The 27,916-nt window shown below is 34.9% G+C and overlaps 1 protein-coding gene across 5 annotated transcripts in view; it reads left to right on the top strand.

Annotated features, from left to right (window-relative positions):
• Positions 1–27,916, top strand: part of LOC150110610 (matrix metalloproteinase-21-like) — a 74,842-nt gene that overhangs the window by 36,600 nt on the left and 10,326 nt on the right. For all 5 annotated transcript variants that reach the window (XM_090395153.1, XM_090395161.1, XM_090395138.1 and 2 more), the window contains 7 exons: positions 1,829–2,033; positions 7,963–8,245; positions 8,493–8,770; positions 8,894–9,071; positions 15,886–16,179; positions 17,860–18,102; positions 25,835–26,013. In XM_090395153.1, the coding sequence (XP_090251279.1) occupies positions 1,896–2,033; positions 7,963–8,245; positions 8,493–8,770; positions 8,894–9,071; positions 15,886–16,179; positions 17,860–18,102; positions 25,835–26,013 (1,593 nt within the window). In that variant the 5' untranslated portion in view covers positions 1,829–1,895. The remainder of the gene's footprint in view (positions 1–1,828; positions 2,034–7,962; positions 8,246–8,492; positions 8,771–8,893; positions 9,072–15,885; positions 16,180–17,859; positions 18,103–25,834; positions 26,014–27,916) is intronic.

A 27,916-nucleotide genomic window follows, 5' to 3' on the forward strand; every position in this document is an offset into this window, starting at 1 on the left:
ACTTTTTTTAACGAAATAAGGTCAAAAAAAGATGAATAAATGCAGTAAAAGTCGGAAGTTTATTCGGTTAAGCGTTCCAAACCGTTACCTTAAGAAACCGTTTCCTTAAGAAAACAAGCTCTTTTCTGTGGCAGTGATAAGGCATGATCGCCGAATTCCAATCCGTATCACGTGACTTTTCAATGGAATATAAGAATAGCCTTGTTTTTTTCTTTCTATACATTGCTTTTTTTTTTCACCTCAAAAGCTCACCCTGTTTGGCCAAAATGTGGATGGCACGCTGATAATTTGTCTACAAAGGACTTGTAGAAGTCTAATGAAAAATTGTCCTAATTCAATTTATAGGTGAGAATGTCACTGTGGGCATCACGATTCTTTCTGAGCTTGGAAATCATCATGAAAGCCGTTTCTAAAAATTAGGAGGGGTAACGTTGTAAGAAACTACTGTTCGCCATATCAGAGATCCTGCAGTGCGGAATATATATTTTCTGTGAGTTTTTCATTCCTACTGTCCTTCTCGAGCGCGTTTTTTTATATTATTTTGAGTTCTTATTTACATTTTTTCAGACGCTTTTATCATCTACATTGCATGGTACTCCTTTATGTTTCAGCCATCACACATTTTTTGATTCTTGAAGTGATATGCAAAGTAAGTATTTATTGCTTTGCCAGTAAAAAAAAAAAAAAAAGTTAAGTCCTCATAATTTTCCTAATTAAAATATCAAAAGTGTATCTTTTCGACAGGCTGCATTAAAAAATGGATTTCTAATGTCTACGTCTAGAACGTCGAAACATTTAAGAGCATCTAAGAAGTTTGAAAGGCTTGTTTGCCATGTTCTTCCTTTGTCCGAATGACATCGATGTCTCATATACAAATCGTAGACTTTTGTGGGTAATCATTTAGCACTTTTAATAATAGAAAGAGGAAATGTTTATCATATTTCAGATATAAATCTAAATTTCTTATTTCACTTTTTTTCTCTTTTACTGACTTTGAAAAAGGTGTTATCATAGATGCTGTCTCCATAGCCTGTCCCTTTGAGATATTGTGCATCGCCCAAAATCAACTATAGGCAACAATGCCAGCTGCTGGATATGTCTGGGTGCCACCTTTGCCAAGAAACGCACAGGAATACACTACAGGAAACTAACAACACTGAGGGACGAAATTCAATACAAGAATCTCGGCTATCAACCGTGAAAGCAATCAATCGGGAGTTCAAAAGCCAACAGGCGTTCGGGTTAATAGTGGAACATCATGTAAAGCTGCACAATCTCAGTTTCTACGGAAAGATAGTTGTACATAAGAAAAATATCAACCGTGCCAATCACTAGGCAGATTACCTATGTAAAGAGCATAGAATTTGATATCACGTTGACATGAAGCAAAAATTCTCACTGTACCCTTCTGCACAATCTCAATAGTAAGGGAATTGTGTGGTTGAAACTAGACCAGCATATCCAACAACAATATGCGAACTGGTGTTATGTTGAGGAAAGAATTATACAGTATACCCGATTGATACTATCAAAAATTGGTGAGAGCACAGTATATCTGGAAGGCTGAAAAGTGCCGTTGGGATCAAAAGAGTTTCCTCACCCTCCCATACGCTCCATAGATGCGTGTGCAATTCAGATTTGTCAGAAAGTGTTTTCCAATTGTCATTGGTGTCTCGTATACAAATTGAAGTTATTTTGCAATTTCTTCTTCCTTATGTATTTTTCTTAAAATATATTCTTTCAATATCCAGTAATCAGAAGAATCGTCTGCCTTAATTATCTAAAGAATCCTTCTATTAATTAGATTTCTTCTTTCTATCTCTTTCAGATCTCGCATCTTCACTTGTCTTATTACACGAACTTTTCGAGTGGATGCAGACAGACTGGAGAAGACAATGTTTTGGGTGTTGGTATTTTCTTTGGCATCGCTGGTGAATTGCGAAGAATTCTTCCAGATGAGAGACAGACGCGATAATGTGAAATATCGAGTTATGAGGGACAAGAATGTCGTGACTTCCATAGAAAAAGCTGAGGTATGTCATTTGTAAGAAATAAATAGTGTCAAGTTATATTTTTAATCATTATCTCTAAAGTCCTAGTTCAGTAATGAACAATATTATTTTGGCTCAATCGCATATGCCTGACAGTATTTATATGTAAAAAATTATTCCATAAGACTGTGAGATATCGAAATCGCTCTTATTATGCTCGCGCTAGCTGAAAGTTCGGATATGTAAAGTGTCTTACGCAGAGAAAATATGAGATAAAAATTGTGCGAATGAATTTTCATCTCCTATTCCATCAACACATTTCTTCTTAAATCCGACTTCAATTTGGTTAGAATCTGAATCTCAATCGAATCCAACGGGAAGGCAATTTGGAGTTATATAAATTTGAAATAGAAACAATGGACATGATTTTTAATTAAAATAATGAACTATCAACTCATTTAACACAGTAATTTTTATAAAAGATTTTTTGGAACGCTACTGAATGTAGGCCTACTAATAAACTTTAATTAAAATTCTGATTGATTTGTTTCAGGTGAGACAAAACATTAAGCGCATTCACTCTTTAATATATTACAGCGGAGGAGTTGAGCTTAAGCGACGAAAAAAAAAAAGTTAATAATAAAATTAAAACGAAAAAATTCTCAATTATCGTACATTACTCAAAGATTCCGTGAGGGGCGCTGCACAGTTTGATAAACGTTGTACCAGACGAGACGACACGTGCTTCTGGATTAGCATAATCTCAGCTGACCACAGTTGCTACAACGCCGACGCCGATAATTGCTCAAGCGATAAAGCAGTGTGTGTGTGTGTGTGTGTGTGTGTGTGTGTGTGTGTGTGTGTGTGTGTGTGTGTGTCACCTTCTCTTCTAATAAATGTGCAATTTTGGAAATCTTCGTAGCATTTCACTTTGAAATTAAAAACCACTTGACCGTCAAAGCATTAAAGATAATCACAGTGAAAATAATCTGAACAAATATACGTACTTCGACAAGAAAATTGATAAATTAATTAAATTGGTGATAAATGAACCAAATTATTCATTTTAAATCTGCACAGTCGGCTCACAAAATATAATAAAATGAAATATATATATATTTCATTTTATTTTATTTTATATATTCTCTCTCTCTCTCTCTCTCTCTCTCTATATATATATATATATATATATATATAGAGAGAGAGAGAGAGAGAGAGAAAGTTTTTATCTTGGGTGTAAAATGCGTTTTAAGATACCAAGAAATTTTATACTTGGTTTTAATCCTTTTCCCAAGTACGCAAAACAAAGTGTTGCCTGTGAAATATATTCACGTCTGAGCTACTTGTATATAGAGGCTAATGACTTCGTATCACTTGCCTTAGTAGGTATTCCATAAAGCAAAGCACCCCCTTTCAGGCGTGTATAATGCCATTCATAATTGGAAGAGCCACTACCCAGGCCAGTTTCGACCTTTATGGAGGTGTTTTCAGTGGGAGCCATACCCGGTAGAGATGCGAAGGTTTTTTTATCATTAACATTACTGACAGGATGGGTGAAGCACTAGTGCTTTTCATATTCCCCTTTATCTGTGATGAGAGTTGTTTGGGAATGGGAGGTTTGTGAGCAGTTAAGCTCGCCCTCTGAGGGCAGTTGTATTAGCTATGATCGGTTGAGAGAAGAATAGCCTTCGGTCTTTTGTGTTTGTAGTAATCAGTCTCATTGTAATTGACAGCTTGTATGATTAGTGGGTTTGAATGTGAACTTGACTTCACGAAGAATTTTTCTGCAAGATAACGAAGAAGAGAGGAGATGTATGGAGTGCCGGTTTCTCGGTGAATTTGTGAATTTCTGATGAACCACGGTGCATCCAGGATCATCCTAAGGCATTTGTTTTGGATTCTCTGTAATTTTGAAATGTTTGATCTTGAAGTGTGACTCCATGCTGGTGAGGCGTAGGTAGTGACTGGACGTGTTACCATCCGGTAAAGAAGCAATTTATTATGTAGGTTCAATTTGCTCTTGCGGTTGATCAATGAGTAGAGCTGTGCTATTACCTTGGAAGATTTGGAGCAAATGAGATTGATGTGTTTATTAAAAAAGAGTTTCTTATCCATTAATACCCCAAGATATTTGGTCTCTGATTGCCATGGGATCTTATGACCAGAGAGCAGGATGTCTTCTTTGTTGCAGATCTTTCTTCTTGAAAACACCATGGCTGAGCTTTCGAGGGGGTTCACTTGAATCCTCCAGTTGGTGAACCAGTTTGCTAGCTCGTTGATACTTTCTTGGACTCTTGTGATTGCTAGGCGAGGGCTGAGTGATCTAGCTAGAATAGCGGTATCGTCGGCATAAAGGGCCGTAGTAGTTGTTCTTGAATTGAGAGGAATATCTGCCATGTAAGTTGTGAAAAGTATTGGGGCCAGAAGAGAACCCTGAGGTACTCCCGCCAGGGTTTTGCGGCTTGATGACACAATTCAGTTGAGTTTTACTTGCGTTTATATTTCATTAATATATGAATATATGAGTTTCACTAGTTTAATTGGGATATTGTCTTCAATTAGTTTGAAGATAAGTCCTTGATGCCAGACCTTATCAAAGGCCTTGGCAACATCCAAAAACACAGCAGCAGTGTGAAGGTGGCAAAACCATGAGTGATATGTTCTGTTAGTCGGTGAATTTGTTGATGCGAAGGTTCTTATAGTTCTTATAAGAACTGGGCGATGGACTGAGTCCTTGACTCTTTATCCCGTCATCTGAATGAAGAAAATCTGTGTGGATGGGGTGTTATTGAGCTAAAAAGCTCTAGTCATGGCTGGGTAACGGCAATAGCCGCGCCTCAGTTAAAACTTCATTGGCTACAGCATTTCCATTTGTTACCCTGATTAGTAAGTAAAGGGTAAAATCTCAAAAAATCGGACGATCTCTAGGCCACTCCATAGTGGGCGAAAGACCGTCCATATCTCAGCGTTGGTTCCACTCAGTGACGGGCTCCCCGACCACTGAGCAGAACCGCTCAAATTCCGAGGAAGATAATTCACCGACAAAACCCCTCAGCTGGCCGTGCCGGAGAACACCTTCCCCGGAGACTCAAAGTGCTCCCTTAAGGCAAAAACCTTAAGAGAGCGAACTCAAAAACTCATCACCCAGGATAACAGCAACAGCCGAACCTCAGTTTACTTCCTTGGTTCAGCATTGCCATTTGTTACCCTGGAAGTCCTAAAAAGGACTTTCTCTCACAACCTAATCTGATGCGAAGGTGACAATTGACAATTGACATTTATGTCTTTAGGGGTGAAGCAAGATGCTTTTCATATTCCCCGCTATCTGTTGTGGTTGCAGTGAAGGTAAAATTTATGAGCAGAATGCTCGCCGTGATTGGGCATGGAGATTATGCATCACTAAAGGAGGCCAATATAGCTTTTGGTCTTCTATATTTGAATATGTCCGTTGGATCGTATGCTGTAGCTTGTTGAACCAAATCGTTGGGATGTGTGGACGTCTTTAGGAAAAACTTGGTGGCTAAGGATCGTAGAAAAGAGAAAATATAGGGAATATTTGTGTCTCTGTGGAGTTGAGTGTTTCTAACATACTACGGGGCGTTCAAAATCATTCTCAGGCACTTGTTCTGCACTCGCTGTATTTTGATGATGTTAGCATTAAAGGTGTGGCTCCAGGCAGGAGAGGCATAGGTGATTATAGGACGAATCGTCAACTGGTATAGCTGCAATTTGATTCTGTTGCTGAGCTTGCTATTTCTATTAATTAGCGGATAGATCTGTGCTATGGCTTTAGATGCCTTTGTGGATGCAGACTTGGTGTGTTGATTGAAAGATAGCTTTTTGTCGAGAATTACACCCAGGTAATTTGTTTCTGACTTCCAGGGAATTTTAGTATTGAATAGTAACAAATCTCCTACAGGAAACATTGGCCTTTTTGAGAAAAGAACGGCTGAGCTTTTCTGGGGGTTGACTTCCAATCTCCACTTAGAGAACCAACCCTCCAGCTTTAGAATGTTTTCTTGAAGCTTTCTGGTAATGAAAAGGGGTCTGAGAGATCTGGATAGTATTGCCGTATCGTCCGCATATAGGGCCAAAATGGAAGTCATCGGATTGTGTGGGATGTCTGACATGTATACAGAGAATAGCAATGGAGCCAGTAGAGATCCCTGCGGCACTCCAGCAAAGATGTGGCGCTGGGAGGATGTAGAACCGTTGATTTTTACTTGCATTGATTGATGCGAAGGTTGAAGTAATGCATAAGTCATATATACCTCATATACAAGTTGACAAAAGGTGCTTGACCGTCTTAATAAAAATTTCTGGATGAGAGAAAGATGTAGAAAGTTTTTTACCTTTGAGTGTAAAATATGTTTACGATACCAACAAAATTTTATACTTGGGAAAAGGATTAAAACCAAGTATAAAATTTTTTGGTATTTTATATATATGTATATATATATATATATGTGATAATAAAATAATAATTAAAAGGAACGTTGGTCACAATTAGTTATGTATGCAATACAAACATAATCTTCTTTTAATGCTAGGTACCCCCCTATATTGATTTGTTTTATTGCAATGACGTGTGTCTTTCTCTTCGATTGATTCATCTCTCTCTCTCTCTCTCTCTCTCTCTCTCTCTCTCTCTCTCTCTCTCACACACACACACACACACACACACACACATACTGCTCAGAAGATAGATAAATAATGTACTTCAAAGCAAGTTATTTGTTTTTTGACTAAAAGATGTTTATCGCCTCACGCTGATTTTTAGAGGAAAAGAGCCCTCCATTTATTAAGTTCTGTTTCTATACATGTTTATTCTCACTCTAACAGACTTCTTCGAGGTAAATGCGACCGAACAGAAGTTTGCTTTTATCTTGCCTTATTTGTCACATGCGTCATGACAGTTCCGCCACACGCATGTTTCTTAAATGACCTCACCCTCGGAGGTCATCAAAAGTTGAAAAGGTCAATTTGAGGGGTTAGACTTAGACCGCCGTGAAGAGGAAATACCTTCCTCGAGATCCAAATGTCCACCGCAGGGTGACAACGGGGGAGTGGCAGAAAGCTGACGGTGGGATGTTATTTTGCCCTCATTTTCCCTCCCACTATCGGCAGTTTCCCTGAAGTGACAACACAAGGAGCGGCTCAAAACAGCGGGCCTCGAAAGGAACTCTTTTAAAACCATTTACTGACCGCACGTGTGCTAGATAAATGTGCTAGGAGGGGAAGAGAGGCTTGAGATAGCGAGACAACCCCCTGTCAATCAATTGTTGTTTATTGATAGAAATGTGGGAAAACGTTTCAGTATTTCACGGAAGGGACGATATGAGCTGTCACGGTTTACACCAAGGTGTCTCCTTCACTTGCACAAACACTGCCATTAGCCAAACAAACAGAGAACAGAGGGATTGCGGAAGGCGAGCATTACAGTCATTACTATTTTCTTGCCACCTCTTTAATTCCTTCAGGACCACCAAGTAAGAGCATTGCGAAGTATTCTGTTTACCAACAAAACTTCCAACAATTTTGCCCGTTGCCATTTGAACGTGTGGCATTTTACACAATGAGGAAATGGAATTTTGTTGCAGGAAGTAACACATTTTTATTCAGGAATTGGTAAGTGAAATAGCCACAGACCAAATGATGACAAATACTATTCTTACAGCATTTTCATCTTCATCCATAATTTGAGTTCCTTTCTAGCTCTCTCTCTCTCTCTCTCTCAAAAATTAATGGTTGTTTCTAAAACCTAGGAGATGAAAATGCAAACACAGTTGTGTACTTGTATTCAGTACAATTTAATATCATATAAAATAAGTCCGTGGAGAATAACAATTGAATTGCTTAATTCTTTAAATTGCTTAATAACAGTTTGTCACATAAATTCAATGAGAGATTAGATTCTGTTCAAACCACGATAGTTCGCTCTATTTTCTTTCTTTTTTTTTTTTTTTCCCAGGAAATCCTAGTTAGATATGGGTATCTCCGTTGTGGATTACGTCGTAAAAGAGGCATGTGGGCAAAAATGAACCATATTCAGTCAGACGACAGGCCAGTTAGACCATGTACAGATGAAGAGATCCGACAAGGCATTCGCCAGTACCAGCTCACCTATAATATGCCGATAACGGGAAGATTAGACAAGGCAACTCTCAGAATGATGAGTGAATCTAGATGCGGTAATCCGGATGATGAACAGTCATCGGTTCCTTATAAACCAATGATAAATGTACGAAGAAAGTGTAAGTTCCACTGTAGATATCATTAAGCGAGATCTATCTAAGCGAGATCTAACTTAGGATCGAGTTGTTATTATTATTATTTTTACTTCAGTTATTTGAAAACAATCTTAGTAGTATCACACTACAGTGAAGATACTTCACAGCAATAATTTACCTTGGAAGATTAGTAATATTAAGGAACTTGCCACTTTTATATAATCTGAATGGATATGTCGAACTTTCCTTTTTTTTTTTTTTTCATATTTAGACTGGAGGAGAAACAGAAATCATTTACTAAATCCTCGCCACAAACGCAGCACACCGAGTCTTTTGGATCTCATTCAAGTCACTGCAAAAATCCCCACTGAATCTCCACTTCCTGGCAACGTAGTAACTCGTCGAAGAAGATGGCTAGAGGGATACATGCGATCATTAGAGGATGGCGAGTTGGACAGAAAAATACACACATTCCATGATCATATACAAAGTAGAAGGAGGAAAAAAAGATCAACAGCTACTGGCGTTGAAGGCCACGCATTCTTATCGGTAAGATGATAGAATTTAACTTTATAAAAAATGTCAGTTTCATCTCATTTTATCGTCCTTTAAAAGCTTTCACTATGTCTGTGTGTGATTTGTGTACATAAAATATTTTACTACTTGTTACAGGAGATTGTAACATGGCGGCTGATTGGCTCCGCCTACAGCAACCAGTTGACAATTAATACTCAAAGAGCAGCATTAGCTTTAGCTTTCCGAATGTGGGGAGAGGTAATACCTCTAATATTCCAAGAGGATCCTCGTTCGCCTGTTGACGATGTTGATATACTCATAGCCTTTGGAAGAGGTAAATTTTCTTACTTATTTCTCTTAAAATGAAGTTAAATGGATATTTATTTAAAATTAATATGTGGCTCGCTAGGAATAGCAGTCTTTCTTCTTCCGAGGCAATCTATGAATAAAAAAAATGATGTAGGTGTCGATTCATCCCCCAAAGGATAAGACTTATTGTTTTTAGTTAAAGGAAAAGCAGCAGAAAATGCGCTCTTCGATCGGGAACAAGATTCAATTCTCGTCATGAGAGGAATCATTATGTGAATTTTTCATTTGAGGATGAGTCAGCCCATCTCATTCAGAGGTATGAGGGTTCTGCAAAGCAGGTAAACGAGACAGAGAACACGCACGTAATTAACAAATAAAAATACGTCTAAGTGGTGATACGGAGTTGAACGGATTGAGTGGTATAGGGTGGCCGCCATGGAGGTCCATAGAAATAATAATACTTTTAAGATAACTTTATTTTCAAATATTAATTAAATATTAAATATTTCCAATTATTTTAAAATGGGAGCCGCTGTGATAGTTGCTGAAGTAGAAGACGCACGAGCAGTAACAGGCTGTCATCTTTTTTTGCACGAGGAGACTAGGACCGACATCGAGATAGAAGGGCATCCAAATACGAAAACATTCATTATAATTCTTGACTTTAAAGAATACTTTCATCCTTTGTAGTGCCGTGAAGACCTACAAATAACGTTGAGAATGGACACCAGAATCCTTTCGGAGGCAGCACAGAGTAAAATACCTGGCAGGACACACAATGCACGTGGTAGGGGAGAATGATGAAAGGAGATCCATAATCTCCTTGTACTCACGAGCGGAATGCAACTGGCTATGCTTCAACGTCAGCACCGCTTTAAATTCTTTCCTTATGATGATGATTTGAAAATTTTATCTCATTTTTTTGGCAAACAAATATTTAATTTTTTCTTCAGTATGTTGATTTACAAAATGATATTTATCAGAGAATTCATGAATTTATCAAACGACCATTCTTTCAAAAGCAATTTCTATACTTACATCTATTAGTATAGAAATTAGGCATAATTCCAAAAAAGATTTCGGCATTTATTTTATTTACAAACACCTCTTTATTGTTGAATGAAATTACGATTGAGTTAATTGCTCTTTATAAATATAAATTATGTAGTGCCGGAACAATGATTATTTTTCTTCTATCTCTGCGAAAGCCAATCACCTCTTCTCCTCGGTAGAACTTGACAGTGATTCCTGATATGAAAGTTCGGCCATTATATTATGAAAGGCGTATCGCTTTCCCATTTATTATTATTATTATTTTTAAATTACAACATATCTCATACTTTTGATGACCTTTTGAGAACAGTCTGAAAGTTAATAAACCTTTGAAAAGTTATTATGTTGACAATGATTATGATCGGTTATAATATTTAGCCGGAATCGACAGAAGCTTAGAATGTGGAAAAATATATTAAAGCGAATAATCGAACCGTATTACTAGCTGTGAACCATTAACCTAATATGAGGCAGCAAATACGCTTACAATGTTATAATGAATATCCACTTCTTCATGACTAAATATTATTCGTTGAAAAAATCTAAAAGTTACGAGGGGGTGGCTGAAATATTCTGATAAACACCTAGAACAAAATTGATGTTAAAGCAGCTCATATAACCACAAGAAAGAACATATTAGTAGCGGAGTTAGGAAGGTAACTTATGTTCTTATATTCTCGTATTCTCTTTCTTGTGGTTATTCTTTCTTTATTATTTTTTTGTGGTTATTATATATTTTTCTTGTGGTTTCTTTAATATCATTTTTGTTCTAGATGTTTATCAAAACTTTTCATCCCCCCCCCCCAACTCGTATTACATGAACAATTCCTTTTTGTGACTCCATGCCAATTCATCCAAAATTTCACATCAGAAACATTTTAATTGTTCGTGGCTTTTCCAAGCTATTAATTGGGATGTTTCTCAAATGTTTCTTAATCCATTTGAAATAAATTTGCCAACTAAACATAAATGCCAATTTCCATATTTTGTTGTCATGTCATAATCTTCAGACTTCCTGAATTTTAAAAACTGCTGTATATCGTAGTTAAAGAAATATCTCAAGCATACGTGGAATCAAGCTGTTAATTATATTAATGCTTTTAATTTTCATATTGTTATTCTACTTAATTTGAATCGTGATTATATCAAACCAACACGAAAAATTACATAAAAAATTAATTTGATCCCAACTTAAAATAATTTTATTAAGTATGAGAGTAGAAAGACTTTTAGCGATATTTTATGCAGAATCCCACACGTTTTGTGAAGGCTTTCATTGTAGTATAAAACAAACAGAGTTTACTGTTCGTTTCTAAGTTTCATTAGCATTTATAACGAAAGAATATAAGAAGAGGAAACAATATTCATTTTATATATTACGATTATGGATTTTGAAAAATATAGTAATATTATTAGCCTTATCTTATTTCCCATGCAGCACGATTTATAAACAGCCAAACTTTTTTTTAATTCGCGAATAAACGGTGTTGGCAATAGATTAAAGGTGTTGAGGAAGAGAGAGAGAGAAAGAGAGAGAGAGAGAGAGAGAGAGAGAGAGAGAGAGAGAGAGAGACTTTTATCCTAAAACTCCACACGCTCTCTTCAACTTCATGCACACACTGTCAGCTCTTGACATATTCTCTCTCTCTCTCTCTCTTTTCTTTCAGTCTATCTTTCTCTGCGTCCTTCTTTCCAACATAGATTAGATCAGTCGGGGAGCCTTCGACAGCAAACCCGCGTCGTGGTCGGACGCCGGGGGTGCTTGAAAAGGCATTTAGCGATGACACGTGTTTTGAATTTTTCTTATCCCATCCTTAAGACTCCGTGCGAGAAGGCATTACACGACACCGATATATACGTAACACCCTCTGCGTTCAATGAGCCGGCAGAGAGAAGTGTTTACGCTTTGAGTCGCACTAGAATGACCGTAGCAGAATTGGCGAGGGAAGTCCACTTAACATTCACAACCTATGGAAACGCTGACGCCAACCGCCAGTACAGAATTTTCTGGTAGATGGAGACGTGAAGTGGTGGTCTATCTGTTGGTACTGAACCCAAAAGTAAACATCTGTGTCTTGGCGACGCTATTTTAAAAGCGTCTTAAGTTTCTAGGAAGGCTTGACCACTTGAGACGAGCAGCTACCAAATATAACCACCCTTCACTCAGGAGGTCTAACGTCAGTACATAAATCATGTGACTCACTCATTTTCCCATAATTCATATAATTTGTTTCTGTCGTTCTTGTTTTTCTCTTTCATATATTCTTTACCATGTTTTTATCTTACTGGCCTTCTTTCTGGTATTTTCTTTTAACTAATGTCCTCGATAATTATACAACATGATCCCAAACAGGTGGACCCCCCCTCCAAAAAAAATTAGGAAAAAAATACCATTAATTAGGCAAAATCACAGAAAAAAAATAGTCCGAGAAGCTATCAGAAAGTAAGTCTTTGGTTTCTTCCTATTTTGCACTCTTTTCTACAACTCTCTCTCTCTCTCTCTCTCTCTCTCTCTCTCAGTAAAAAATGACAAATATTATCCTAGTTGTAATAACAAGACTACTTGTGAATGTCACGTATTCCATTTGAGAATGATCTCTTCTCCTTCTTAAACCGAGACCGAATAGAATCAACTGATTGTAGCAAGCACGAAACGAGTTATTCTAGCTAATAGGATATGGTTTATTATAATTATTTTACCATTATTATTATTTTGATAACCAAAAATAAATATTAAAGACAATTAAATGAAATGTAATATACATAATGAAATAAAGAAATACGAGTCATTGTAAATGAACGAGTTGAATTTAATGCTTAAGTTAATCATAGAAGAGGAGATTTTATAAACCTTGTTGCCACATCATCGAAAATTATGCGACTTTGTGTTCTTCGTGTTTTGTTTCTCGTGCCACAAAACATTGCAACTAGCTTTTGATCATTTTTGAGAAATAAAGAATTTTTTTAAATTCTTAATATGATCGTCACATTTTCAATGTGATTGTGAAAATATAGCTGCTGATTTTGTAAGATTCACAAACACGAAGAATAAACTTTGTTTAAAGGTAGTTCAGCATATTATAGTGCATCAGGCAGCTTCACATCTTTATTCAATGTCAGGAAATTCTCTTTCATCTTTATTCTCTCTGCTGTTGACGCTGACAATCTCTTTAAATGAACTAAAGAACCAATAATTCACCATTCAGGTATTTCCTGTCACTTTTTTCTAAATCATTTCTGGTTCACAGATTTCCTGCACTGACATCTCTTCTGGATTCAACTATGTAATAAATAAACCTGTTAGAATGATCTTTAGACCACACAACTTGATTTTTAATTAAGACATATAAAACAACGAAGATATTACATCCATCGTTTTTAATTCACTTTCTTCTCCAGTTTCTGGAGCACATATTAACGTTGAAAAATATCGAACACGAAGCAATAAAGAAAAGAAGAAAAAGATACATTGTGCTTTTCTTCCAGTAATAGAAAAATATGATTTAAAAAAGAATTTATTTCCTTCCTCCATGTTGCCCTATTCCTCTGACTTCTTGCAGAGATTGTGAAATAATCACTATACTCTATTCTTTCTCTACTCCTTGTCTGTGATGTATTGGGTTATTTATGATCATCACAGAGCGAGCTAACGAGCTAAAATCAAAAGGTGTCGGTATGTCTATCAATTATCTGGATGTGTTCATCTACCCTGTGGAAAGAAGTCCCATTTTCCAAAAAAAAAAAAAAAAAAAATGGTATCAACGTCTAAGATCTATGCGCTTTTTTTTTAAATAAATAATAATAAATATCTGTATAAACACTACGTCTCACTTTATCTGAAGAAAAGCTATCAGAACATACCGATTCCCTTAACTTTTTTCTGATTAGAAAAACATTCTCCGAATTCGAAAGAAAACTTCGCTAAATTTCGTAATTATTAAATAAAATCAATAAAAAAGTACTATTGGTAAATGTGTTTTAAATAGAAAACTACGAGAGTGGGGGGGGGGCTGAAAAGTTCTGATAAACACTTAGAACAAAAATGGTATTAAAGCAACTGATATAACCACAAAAAAGAATATATCTTAAAATCCTTTAATCTTCATGTTTCATCAAATTGTAATAATTTTTTTCTTTTAGGATATATAAGAAGACATTTCAGACATGTCAATTCCATCATGGTGATTATCACAACGTTTCCGCACACCCTGGTATTATTCTTTAGTAGATGCAAATATGCTTGCGTGCTAATTAAAGAAATGCATCAATTCAACATTATATAAATCTTCTTATATAAAATAACTATTTTCTTTTTCAAATATCTCATATTATATATATATATATATATATATATTAGGATAACCAAGCAATTTTATATGCTTGGTTATTTTAGCACCTAATCCCAAGTATGCAAACAATTAAGTTTGCGCCTGAAACAAAGTTCAAGTCTAAAGATGGTACAACACCAGGGCAACTCATTGTAAAGGTGGGTAAAGCTTTGATCACTATTCTTAGTATTTTCCCATAATGTAAAGCACATCTCACTAGAAGATGTATACTGCAATGCATTATGGGTGGGGTCACTACCCAGACCGGTTTCAACCTTTTTTGAGGTCTCCTCAGTGAGTAGCTAGACCCTAAATACCAAGGTTTTAGTAATACAAAGCCTTATCAACTTTACCTATATAAGTTGCAACAAGGTGTATTAAGTTTTAATAAAAATCTCTGGAGGAGATATTGATGGAAATAAATTTTTAACTTGGGTATAAAAGTTGATAAGGCTTTGTATTACTAAAACCTTGGTATTTAGGGTCTAGCTACTCACTGAGGAGACCTCAAAAAAGGTTGAAACCGGTCTGGGTAGTGACCCCACCCATAATGCATTGCAGTATACATCTTCTAGTGAGATGTGCTTTACATTATGGGAAAATACTAAGAATAGTGATCAAAGCTTTACCCACCTTTACAATGAGTTGCCCTGGTGTTGTACCATCTTTAGACTTGAACTTTGTTTCAGGCGCAAACTTAATTGTTTGCATACTTGGGATTAGGTGCTAAAATAACCAAGCATATAAAATTGCTTGGTTATCCTAATATACAATATACCCAAGTTAAAAATTTATTTCCATATATATATATATATATATATATAGGATATAATATTATAATAGGATTAGTATAGGGAGTCCAAGATGAATCTTTGATATTAGAATACATTAAGCAATGTATTCTGATCGGAATTCTTTCTCTCTTTTGATCATAACACAGGAGAAAAGATAAAAGCGAATAAAGATCCGATTTAAATCAGCGTTGCTGCATGACTGCTCCAATGTCACACACAAATAGCAAGAAACAGATGACTTACTTAAAAATAATATTTTAAAGTAATTTTTGAAGAGTAGCGTATTGTATACTGTAAAATTTGAGTCAATATTTGAATTTATTTTCCTGTTTTATTTATTTCAATAACCGAATCTATCGTCCATCATTACGTCAGTTTTTATATACATTTTTCCACGCTGAATAGAAAAATTTCGTGTTAAACTATAAGATGAATACTGCAAACAGTAATAACCGAAAGAAAAAGAAGAAAAAGTAAAAGTGCTGTTTATGAGCCCGTTTTATTCCATATACAATATAGTAAAGATACCTTGTCTTCATTTATCTTTATTCAACTGATTATGAAACAACAATAAAAACTGACCACTACGACGGATTTTTAGATTTTAGAACTAGTCAGCCTGTAGACGTTCTTTTAATTTTAGTTTTTTTTTTTTATCGATTAGGAGAACACCTCAACTGTCCAAATCATTTTGATGGGTTTGGAGGACAACTTTCGCATGCTATAAAAATGGCTGCCAATGCAGAAATTCACGTGGATGACGACGAATATCTAACTGTAGGATCGGAACAAGGCACTAACTTAGTGAAAGTGGCTGTTCATGAAGTTGGACACGCTTTGGGTTTGTTTCACACCTCAAGGAATTACTCCATCATGTACGCAATCTACTCTCAAGTTATCCCAAACAACAACTTTGAACTTGGGTGGGAAGATAGGAAACTAGTCCAAGATATTTACGGTAAGTACTAAAATGAATCATTATCATTATTGTTTTTACATCGTTCCCACTGAGAATAACTCATTATTCGTTAGGCATACAACAGGTTGATTTGTTGAGTTTCATGTATTCTCAGGATGATTTCATGTGAGGATTTCATATTCGGCACAGGCAACAAAGTTGCCTGTGCCGAATATTAGATACACCCATTTAACATCATAGGAAAGGTAACAGCCATGAAACTACAAAAGAGTTACTTCTGATTAATTAATTTATTTTTAATACTATTCGATAATACTGTTCCATCTTTACAGAAATGTATATGATTCGTCTTCTTTTTCATTTTCTTTTTTTTTTTTTAAATACACTCTTTACAACGTATTTTTAATTATTTTATAAATCAATAATCGGTTTTATTGCTCGAAGAAATAAATATTCTGTGTTTGACTTTATTCTCAAGGCGTTAGACAATCTTCTTAAGTGGGTATCGCATTTTTGAACGAGTATTTTATTTTCAGCTAGTCAGGAAAACCCTGCAAAAAAATTCCAATGACTGCTAATGGATGTCTGCTTCTGATTAAGTGAGTTCATCGGAAAATAATCATCTTGTAATATCCTTTCCTAATTACAGAAAGGAATGTATGGTAATTTACGTTGAACCTTTTACTCGAAACTTCCCCGCCCCCAAGTGACATAAAAAAGAAATGCAAGCTAAATTCTTAGTGGATCCAATGGTAGACTTTAGATTTCATAGATTAGCCAATTATTCTTCTCACAGGTAATTATTTTCTATCAGTAATAGTTCTTTATGGTGTAAACGACACCAGAAGAACAAAATAAAAATACAAATACATCTACTGAATTACTAACATTTCACTGGATTTCAAACTAGCACCTTCAGAAACAATTAATAGCCGACCTAGTTGGCTGAGTGGGTAGCGTATCCACTCTCCAGCCAAATGGCTGCTGGTTCGAATCCCGCCGTGGGCATGGTGTTTGTGATTATCTGTAGAAATACCAGTGGTGGTCAGCGGTAGATGTCGTTGGTGTAGTTGCGGTCAGGTGGTGATTGAATTGTGGAGACGGAGTTGTAGAGTAGGTGCCTTCCCTCGATTAGTCCTTGGACTGCTTGGAGGTGTCAAATAATAATAATAATTATTCAAATTAACTGAAAAGGAACGTGTCCTATCAAGGCGCCCTCTATGCGTCGGTTAAAAAACGAAGTTAATTCAGAGAGGTTATTCTAAATGTAGTCTTATATCTGATCTCTCAGATATTAGGCAAATTAATGTAGCCATACTTACTGAAGTTAGAGGAGTGGTTGTTTATTGCGCTAGTTTGAAAATTTGTGTTCTAAAGATGGTGGTTTAAAATCAAAAGAAACATTAGTAACTCAATAAATTAGTAATATTAGTAACTCAATTTATTATTTTGTTCTTCTGGTGTTTTTTATACCGTAAAGCACTTTTATGATCAACATGTAATTCTATCACGTTCACTTATTTTTGAATTATTTCTTGAATATCTCTGTGGCAATGCTCCAATTATTGTGATATTCAGATTTTTATGTAGCTTTGTAAATAACAAAATAACGTTTGTGTTTAAAAAATAAATATGATAATAAAACATGTGAATAATATTTCTGAATAAACATATGTAAAATGTAAATTATGATCATGAGAAATTACGTTATATTTTCAGGAGTGTGTCGAGGTCATTTCGACACTGTATTCGACTGGGTTCGTCGCCGTCCCGATGGTCAACTGATTTACAACACATACTTCTTTCGAAATGATCGTTATTGGATGTACGAAAATAGATACAACCGTACTCGGTACGGCGATCCTCTTTCCATTCGACCAGAGTGGAAAGGTATTCCAAACAAACTGGACGGCTACGCACATTTATGGACGTACACCGATGACTCAGCCTACTTTTTCAAAGGTGAGTTTTTATTGTTTAGGCCTAATTTAGATGCAATAAAATCTTAACAAAATGTAAAATAAATGATATTTTTTGAGAGAGCAATTTCTTCTCGCTAAATAATGTCTGTATGAATAATATTGCTTCCACTTACTTCTGTCAGGTTCCTTCTATATTCTTTCCTATATGGCCTCACTTAGCTGACTCTTGCTTACTTCGACGACCCCGAGGGTACTAGAGTACTCGAGGCCCGAGGGTGTCTCTTCTTTTCCCAACTTCTACACTAGTTGGTAAAGGGCAGCAGCTCTACTAGTACTTGCTGGAGCACTGCGGTGGAGAAGGCAACGGGAAACCACTCCACTAATATCTCTAGAAAATTTTAGTAGCAATGAATAGAACTTATAAGGGGGCCGCTACCATCCCGGCAAACTAAGGCGGTGTCTCTTCGCACAGAGAGGAAAAGAAGGTGCACATTGGAATGGATACAATATCGCGAAATAAGGACGCTTCAAGGGATGATGATCATACCTCTAAAAGTGACTTAAAACAAGCTCTAAACAAACTGAAAATGAAAGATCGTCAGAGAATCAAAATTGTAACATGGAATGTGAGAACAATGAACAGACGTGGAAAATTAGAAAATCTCAAACAAGAAATGAACAAAGGAAAAATTGATATTATTTGGCTCTGTTAAGTCAGATGGGAAGGAATATGTGATTTTTATAGTGACGAAGTAAGAGTAATTTACTCAGGTGGAGATATAAAGGAAAAAAGAGTTGCACTGGTTTTAAATAAAAGAACAGCAAAGAGTATCATTAGCATAAACTGTCTGAATGACAGCATTATGGTGGTAAAATTGAAGGCTGAACCGGTTGACATAACAATAATGCAGGTATATATGCCAACAAGTGACCATTCAGATGAGGAAATAGAGGAAATGTACGAACAATTACAAGAACTAATTAAAGAAGAAAAAAGAAATGACTATATTAATGGGAGATTGGAATGGAGTTGTAGGAGAAGAAGAGGATGGGAGTGTAGTAGGAAGATACGGACTAGGTAATAGAAATGAGAAAGAGGAAGAGAGGAAAGGTTAGTGGAATTCTGTAAAGAAAATAAGCTAATAATTACGAATACTTGGTTTAAAAAGTCTAAGAGAAGACTATACACATGGAAAAAATCAGGAGATAGAAGGTATCAAATTGATTACATTATAGTAAAGCAAAGATTCAAGAATAGTGTAAAAAATGCATGCACATATCCTGGAGCTGATATTTACTCTGACCACAACCTACTATTCATAGAAATAAATGTGAAACTAAAGAAAATAAAAGAAGCTATGAAAAGGGAAAAAATGGAACTTAGAGAAATTAAAAAATACCAAGGAATTTGGAAATAGATTGGAGAATGAATTAGAGGAAACAAGTTTTGTCAAAACTGAAGATCCAGAAAAGAAATGGACAAGTTAAAGAGAAAACAAAAAAAGACTGCAGAAGAAGAAATTGGATATGTAAGAGCTAAAAGAATAAAAAAAAACTTGGATAACTAATGAGATGATTTCTCTAATGGAAGAAAGAAGAAAGGAAAAAATAAAGATACCCCAGAAGGGAAAATACAATATAGAACCCTGAATGACAAATTGAGAAAGGAAGCAGAAAGGAGAAGATTGGCTTAAAATCACTGTGAAGAAATGGAAAATTAGGAGCGAGTGGGAAGGTATGATTTTTTATATGAAAAAGCAAAAAGCATGAATCACAAGAGAAATGAAATTAGAGCTAGAAGCATAGAAAATAAGAATGGAGAAATCATAACTGAAGAAGATAAAATCCTAATGAGATGGAAGGAATACATCGAAGATCTATATGATAAGGAAAATAGACCAAATGAGTTGCCATTAGAAGATATAGAGAAGGTAAATGAAGATGATTTAGTCCCAGTGATTTGAAGACAGAAGTAGAAATGGTCATTAAAGAACTAAAATGTGGAAAGGCAGAAGGAATAGATGAAATACCTGCAGAATTCCTGAAACAACTTCAGAAGAAAGGAACTGAAGAAATAACCAAAATAATAAATTTAATTTATAACAAAGGAGAATTACCAAAAGATTTTATGACCTTAATATTTATACCTATACCAAAGAAAAGTATTGCAGTGAACTGCAAGGATTTTAGAACAATAAGCCTCATTTCCCATACATTAAAAATACTTATGACTCTTAACACGAAGAATTGCATCTAAAGTGGAAGAATTTCTTGGAGAAGATCAGTTTGGTTTTGGAAGACGGTTAAGAATAGTAAGTGAAAGAAGATGTTAATATCTGTTATATAGATTTTGAAAAAACTTTTGACTTTGTAAAATGGGATAAGATGGTGGAAGTAATGGAAAAGATTGGTATAAATTGGAAAGACAGAAGGCTAATTATTTCACTATATATGGGACAAACTGCCATGGTGAGAGACCTATATTTTATAACAGAACCAGGTATCGTTGGACGAGGAGTAAGATAAGGTTATTCCTGTCACTAATTTTGTTTAACATGTATTCTGAAGTAGTATTTAAAGAAGAACTGGAGAATTCGGAAGAAGGAATAAAAATTGGAGGTACATAGTTGCAATAAGAAACGCAGATGACAAGGCATTATTATCAAATACTGAAAGAGGACTACAACACCTGTTGAAGAGATTACTGGAATCCTGTATCAATTATGGAATGAAAATTGACATCAGAAAAACACAGGTGATGAAAATAGAAAGGAAAGAGGCAAATATGAATATCAGAATAAATGGGAAAAAATTGAATGAACTAAAGACATTTAAATATCTAGGAAGTGTTATTAGCAGTGATGGAAGATGTAAAAGTCACACAAAAGCAAGAATAGCGATGGGAAGAGATGCCTTTAATAGAAAATGGAATTTATTCAGAAGTAAAATGAACAGAAACCTAAAGAAAAGACTAACAAAATGTCATGTGTGGAGTGTTGCCCTCTATGCAGCTGAAACTTAGACAATGAAAAAAGAAGAAATTAAGATTTTGGAAAGCTTTGAGATGTGGATTTGGAGAAGGATGGAAAAAATCAAATGGACAGATAAAATAACTAATGAAGAGGTATTGAAAAGAGTAGAAGAAGAAAGAAGTCTGGAGGATAAAAATAAGCATGGGAAACTAAATCGGACATATTCTGAGAGGGAACGGAATCATCAGGGATGCCATCGAAGGAAAAATAGACGGAAAAAGACCCAGAGGAAGAGTAAGGAAAAAACATTGCTAGATGACATATTGAATGGAGACAGGTGTACAACCTTGAAAGAGAAGGCTCAGAATAGAAGAGAGTGGAAGGAAAGTTTCTGCTACTAAAAGAAGAACCTGCTCAATTGTAGAATACTCAAGAAGAAGAAGAGAAGAAGAATATTAATCAACTTCACTAACAGTGCCAATAAATGTGACAATATTGCTATATTCTGATTTTTATGTAACTTTGTAAAATACAATATCAATCCTCCAGCGCATTTGTTTTTATTTTATTTTTTATTTATGCCGAAGTAACGAAAGCTGTGGGAAGAGTATCTTATGTATGTTAATTGCATATGTTCTTCTGGCAAGCTTTACGGAAGGAAACAAAACACATTTCTATCCTCTAGCTTACATTTATACTTAACATATACCTCAATGCCGATGTCAACTGGAACAGTAAAGGTAGAGTACAAAACAAAGTTGATGAAAGTCTCTCAGGGGACCCTGTAACCCCTAGAGAGCACGTCCCCTGGGTGGCGGATAGGGGAGCCCACCATGTTTGTGTGTGTGTGTGTACATGCTCGTACGTGTGTGTGTGTGTATGTGAATATATATATATATATATATATATATATATATATATATATATATGGTGGGGTGGTCCGAATATACTGAATAAGGACTCGTGGACCAACAGGGCCATAAGGGACAATCATCTTGATTGTAAGGGAAGCGGCACTCCCATGGAACCCTAGCTGGATCTATCCTCTCCTTCTTCTACTTTAGGAAGATCCACTTACTTTAATCTTTCCTATAAGGCCATATCAGCCAACTCTTCTTACTTTATGACACTTATGCTATTAGAGTACTCGAGGGCCATTGGGTCTTTTCATTTCTGGCCTTACAACTATGCCCTCTCTATAAACCTTACTATATTTCTTCTATAATCTACTCCTTCCCCTTCAATATATCCTATTCCTCCTATGGGTTTAAATTTGGAAGAAGGCAAGTTCAGAAGCCTTCAGCCCTACCACTGAACTATTCCATCGTCAGGCTAGTCCCCTGACATGGAGAACATAATCCTATTTGTAAGCTGACAGAAAAAAGATAATTGGATTGAATCTATGGAAAACGACCCTGGAATGGAAAAGGGAAAACGAAAATGGAAACATTTTCGTTTTCCCTTTTCCATTCATACATAGCAAACTGGAATGTAAGGGGAATAGCATATAAAGAAATAGAATTAGACCAGTTACTAAATGAAAGAAAATTTAAATTAGCAGTAATAACTGAAACAAAAAAGAAATTAAAAGGAACCATGAGAACTGAAAATTTTAATGTGATATACAGTGGAGTCGACAGAGACCAAAGAGCACAAATAGGAGTCATGATTTGGATTCATAACTCCCTTTCAAAACAGTTAAAACATTATAAATTATGGAATGAAATAATAATAGAAGCTAGAATAAAAATAGTAGAGGCTATTTAACAATAATTGGTTTATATGCCCCAGAAGAAGGAAGAGAACAGGATAATATTGATTTTTATAATCAGCTACAAAACATATATAATAAAATAAATAAAAATGACTACATAATTTTAGCAGGAGACTTAAATGCAAGAATTGGAAACATGAAAATTAATGATAATATAGGAATACATGGAGAACTCACTCTAAACAGAAATGGTAAAAAACTGATTGACTTTGTAGTTTATAATAACCTAAAAATAATGAATTCCTTCTATAAACATAAAGACATACAGAAATATACTTGGGCAGCAAGAGGATGGAAATCAATATTAGATTACTTCATATTAAATGAAAAGACATCAAAATTTTCACTAGATGTTAGAGTTCACAGAGGATATGAAATAAGCAGTGACCACTTCCTTGTTAAAATAAAATTAAGATTACCACCTAAATGGTTACAAGTAACAAGAACAGAAAGAAAAATTGAAACATTTGTTTATAAAACTAGACTATTGAATGACACAAATGTACAATGGCTATATGAACAAAGAATTAACCAATATCTAGATAAAATAAAACAAAATGAAGAAATAGAAATAAAATGGCTTAATATAAAAACGATACTAAATGCAGCAGCAAATAAAAGCTTAGGAAAGACCAAAAAATTCAATAAAAGAAAAAAACTGAAGATCTGGGATGATACAATCAAAGAAATAATTAAAAAGAAAAAAGAAGTCTATCACAAATGGTTAAGCAGTAAAAGATTAGAAGATGAAATAGAATATAAAAGAATAAGAGCCATAGCTAAAAGAGAAGTCAGAAAAAGACATAGAGAATCATGGAATAAATTTGTTTCTAATTTTAGAACATGATTTATATAAAATAAGACCCAATGTATATAAGATTTTGAAACACCTAAATGCAGATACCAAAGAAAACATAAAATTAAACACTGAATTGAAATTAGAAGAATTTCTAAATTACTACACAGAACTGTGGACAGACAAATATTTTAAAAAAGACAACTGGCAAACAATTAACGAAAATGAAAAGGAAATAACTGAAGAAGAATTAGAAATCAGCCTAAAAGAAACAAGAAACGGAAAATCACCTGGAGAAGATAAGCTAGCTTCAGAACTATATAAACACGCAGGAACAAGATTCAAAAAAAGACTCTTATTATTTTTAAATGAAATTTACTCAACTGGTATCCCCCCAATAGAATGGAAAAAGCAATTGTGATTCCTATCTTTAAGAAAGGTAATAGAGATGACCCTAAAAACTATAGAGGTATCAGTATACTAAATCATGTTACAAAATATATAGCAGAATCTTAAATAACAAACTAATGAAATATTCTGAAAACTTTATTCTAGAGGTACAGAATGGATTTAGAAAGGGACGATCATGTATAGACCCAGCCTTTTGCCTAAATTTAATAGTAGAGAAAAGAAGAGAATATAATTTGGAAACACATATTGCATTTATTGACTTCGAAAAAGCATTTGACAAAGTTAAAAGAAACATATTATTTAACATACTAAAAGAAAGACAAATACCAACTAATATCCTAAAAGCTATCGCAAATATATATGAAAATAATCAAATACAAATAAGATTAAATCACGAGCTATCATATACAAGAGAGATAAACCAAGGGGTCCGACAGGGATGTCCCCTCTCAGCACCTCTTTTTAATATCTACTTAAATGAAATAATAATAAAATGGAGTAAGAATTTACACCAAGGAATTAAACTTTCACCACAGTTAACTTAAACACTCTCCTCTTTGCAGACGACCAAATAATAATTACAAATTCTGAAGATAACTTACAGAAAGCTATTTTAAATCTAAATGAGATATCCAAAGATTATAACGCGAAAGTATAACGTATTTCCTATATTGCATCAAACGCATAGTTATTCAAAATGGTCCACAGACAAGCTTAACGCTAGCTTTATCAGTGTTTCCGATAGCAGTATGCAATGGTGAAACTTTTTTTTTTAATAGGAATACCACCCACGAAAAGTTGTAAACCTTATAGAGTAAAATTACTGTGAGTGAGCTAAGATTTTTTTTTTCTATTTTTTATTAATTTTGTGATTTTTCTGTATTTTTAAATTGAATTTTTTTACCTTGCCAGGAAACCAAACATGGAACTTTTTCAAGTCACTTCAAGTCCTCTAAGAGAGATGGTGGTCTTACATCGGAAGATGAAATTCATCTCCCGCCTAAACACAATCACATGCATCCATACCGAAAGCAGCATTGAAACTGATATCCTGTTGGTTAGAGAGCGGATACGCTAACCACTCGCCAACCATGTAATGATAAATCGTGATAACAAGCAATGAAGCGATGCGGACGTGAAAAGTACTGCGTAAGACATCATTTTTATATTATCGTAAAAAAATAACTAAAATTTATAAACCCTTCTTCCAATGATCTACATCATGAAAGTAAGACGCGGTTTTATCTAAATAAAAATTACGAATTATAAAGCAATTAAAAAACATATTAATTAAAATTTCTAAGCATTGCAGAAAATGGAGTACATGTGTATCACTTTAATATCGAACTATATAAATAATAAAATGTTCCATTTTTATCCAAATATAAATCGATAATAATATTAACATTACTATTGGCTTGCGATTGTTATTAATATTATTTAATAAAGTAATGTTTTTTTTATTATATATTACGAAACCAATATATTATATTGTTCATTTTTTTATGAAACTTGTGATTCTGCTAATTTATATGTAGCAGTTTTTTTTTTTGGGGCGGGGGAGGGGGTATTCTGCCATAAAGCGGAGGAGGACATCGAAATCCCTAAAACAGGCGTTGTACATAAGGTTTTTATAGTTGATGGATAGCTGGTTGATGACTAAATGTAGGTATATGTTATATTTTGTTACAGCTGTATATTAGCATTTATTAAACTTAATGCCATTTCCCTCTAATATAATGCCTTCTTACTTACTTTATTCAAGTAGTTGAGCTAATATCTCAAACATGTATATTCTTTTTTTTTTTTTTTTTTTTAGGCCACCAGTATTATTTATATAACAGCGACGACGATAGTATAGCAACTGGATATCCAAGAAATATATCTCAGGATTTTCGAGCTGTACCAGGATCAGGATTCCCAAATATTCCCAGTAATATAGATAGTGTTTTCTTCGACAAGAGGGATGGAAATCTGTATTTCTTCAAAGACCACCTGGTAAATATATTATTGGTCTTTAGCTAAAATAATATGATATAATGTTCCTGGTTTATTATTATACATTCTATATAACAAAAACACCGGGGAAGAGTAGAGTTAGATAATCCAGGATTTCAATTCAGTAAACTAAACGTGATCACTTTCATACCTCATCGGGTCTCCAGTAAGCAGGGCTCTGATTCACCGGGCAATGAAAATCATTTACACTTTCTTTTAGCAATTAAAAAAAAAATCAATGGCGTCAGTTCAGTAGCCTCCTCTTAACTGCATCTCACTTCTGAGTTTGCTGTGGAAGGCACGTTCGCAAGAAAACGCCGCATCAGTTGCTTCATAACTGTCCTTCCGTCCATAAAAAACATCTCTAGAATGGAAGAATCGATTTTGATTAAATTTAATATTTATGGCTCTCACAAAGAGTCGTGCAGAAATTTTAATATTTGTTAAATTCAAACAATAATAGCTATTATTTGACATAATGACCAGAAACATTTTTCACTCCCATTGATGCAAGTAACTTTACTGTGTAGGTAAAATCTGGGTTCTACCTTTTTCGGATGGGGTTCGAATCCCGACTAAGCTTAAAAGAATCTTTATAATGGCTTTTCAACTGGAGTTGACTTAACTGGTCTCGTGCGGAATTTACTTTGTATGCTTAACTCAGTCAGTAACTATGACACTTTGGTCGGAAAGACCTGGGTTCGAATCCTGTGTAGGCTACAGAAACCTTTATAACGACGTTCCAGTAAAGTTGAATTAATTGGTCTTGTACGGTAGTAGTAAGATTTTTTCCTCCTAGAAGAAAAAAATCAGGTTTTTCATGTAGTGAGACAAAGCAAACCAGCCATACTTAATTAGCACAAAATAAACTTCCATCACAGCATTAGTTGCTTTGGGCATACTTTCAGCCAACTCAGCTTTTGAAGGCCAATGATTTTAATCGCTCTTTTGGAATATTAACTGCATTCAGTAAAGGTAATCTCGCCCTTAACGTTTCACTCATCCTCTCTTATCTTTTGTTTATTAAGTAATATATCTTAATATCAAACGGGTTTGCAGTGTTATGGCGTACGTACATTTCCTGTTTTACATAACTTGTTTTACAGACGGGACGATGTTTGTATGGGATATCACTGTTTATTATAAATATAAAACATGAAAAGCAGTTGGCAAATAATTGGAAAAAAACTGGTTGAATAGGGCGATTCGTAGAGTTGTGTGCAGCATTTAACTTTCTAATCACCTTCTACTCTGCTCCTATTGAAATAAAATTCTCCGGAGACAACGCAGAAAACGACCCAGATTTGGTCGAAATCAGTTAAACAACAACTTGCCTCTACAAGTTGTTGTTTAACCGATTAGAGCTGGTTGCTTGATTGATTCTGAATTACGGCCGTAGGCTATGAGTTTAATATGTCAGTAAACTGTTCTTCTGGACCGTTTGACTATTCTACAGAATTGAAAGCCAGAGTTCGGGAGAAAAACCTTCCTATGAGATCGATTTACTCACCTCCATTTGGAAAAGGAATTATACACCTCACAGGTCTCTATGAAGGTGTCACAGGCGTCTATTAGAACTCGAAGAACGAGAAAGGAAATGATAGTATTTCCTTATCAGGAGAAGCAGAACAAGTAAGGAAATGATTTTTATAAGATTAGTTCGTGACTCCCTGCCTTTTGGCTTTGACCCCAGACACATCTGTGTATTTTAATATATCTCGTCGTTTGTTGGAGGAAGATCTAGATGTTCTAAGTCACTCAGCGATGAAGAATCTTCCTAGCCATTCATAATAAGCGTCGGGTTGTTGTGAACGCTCAGGTTGAGTGAACGTCTTCTCTCCTTTTATATATTTATTTATTTCCTTATTATGCATTTTTAGAAGGAGTGAAATATAGATAATCT

This window comes from Typopeltis vanoorti, chromosome 1 (genome assembly GCF_054136105.1).
Source record: "Typopeltis vanoorti isolate ZY-2024b chromosome 1, IOZ_Tvanoo_1.0, whole genome shotgun sequence".
NCBI lineage: Eukaryota > Metazoa > Arthropoda > Arachnida > Uropygi > Thelyphonidae > Typopeltis > Typopeltis vanoorti.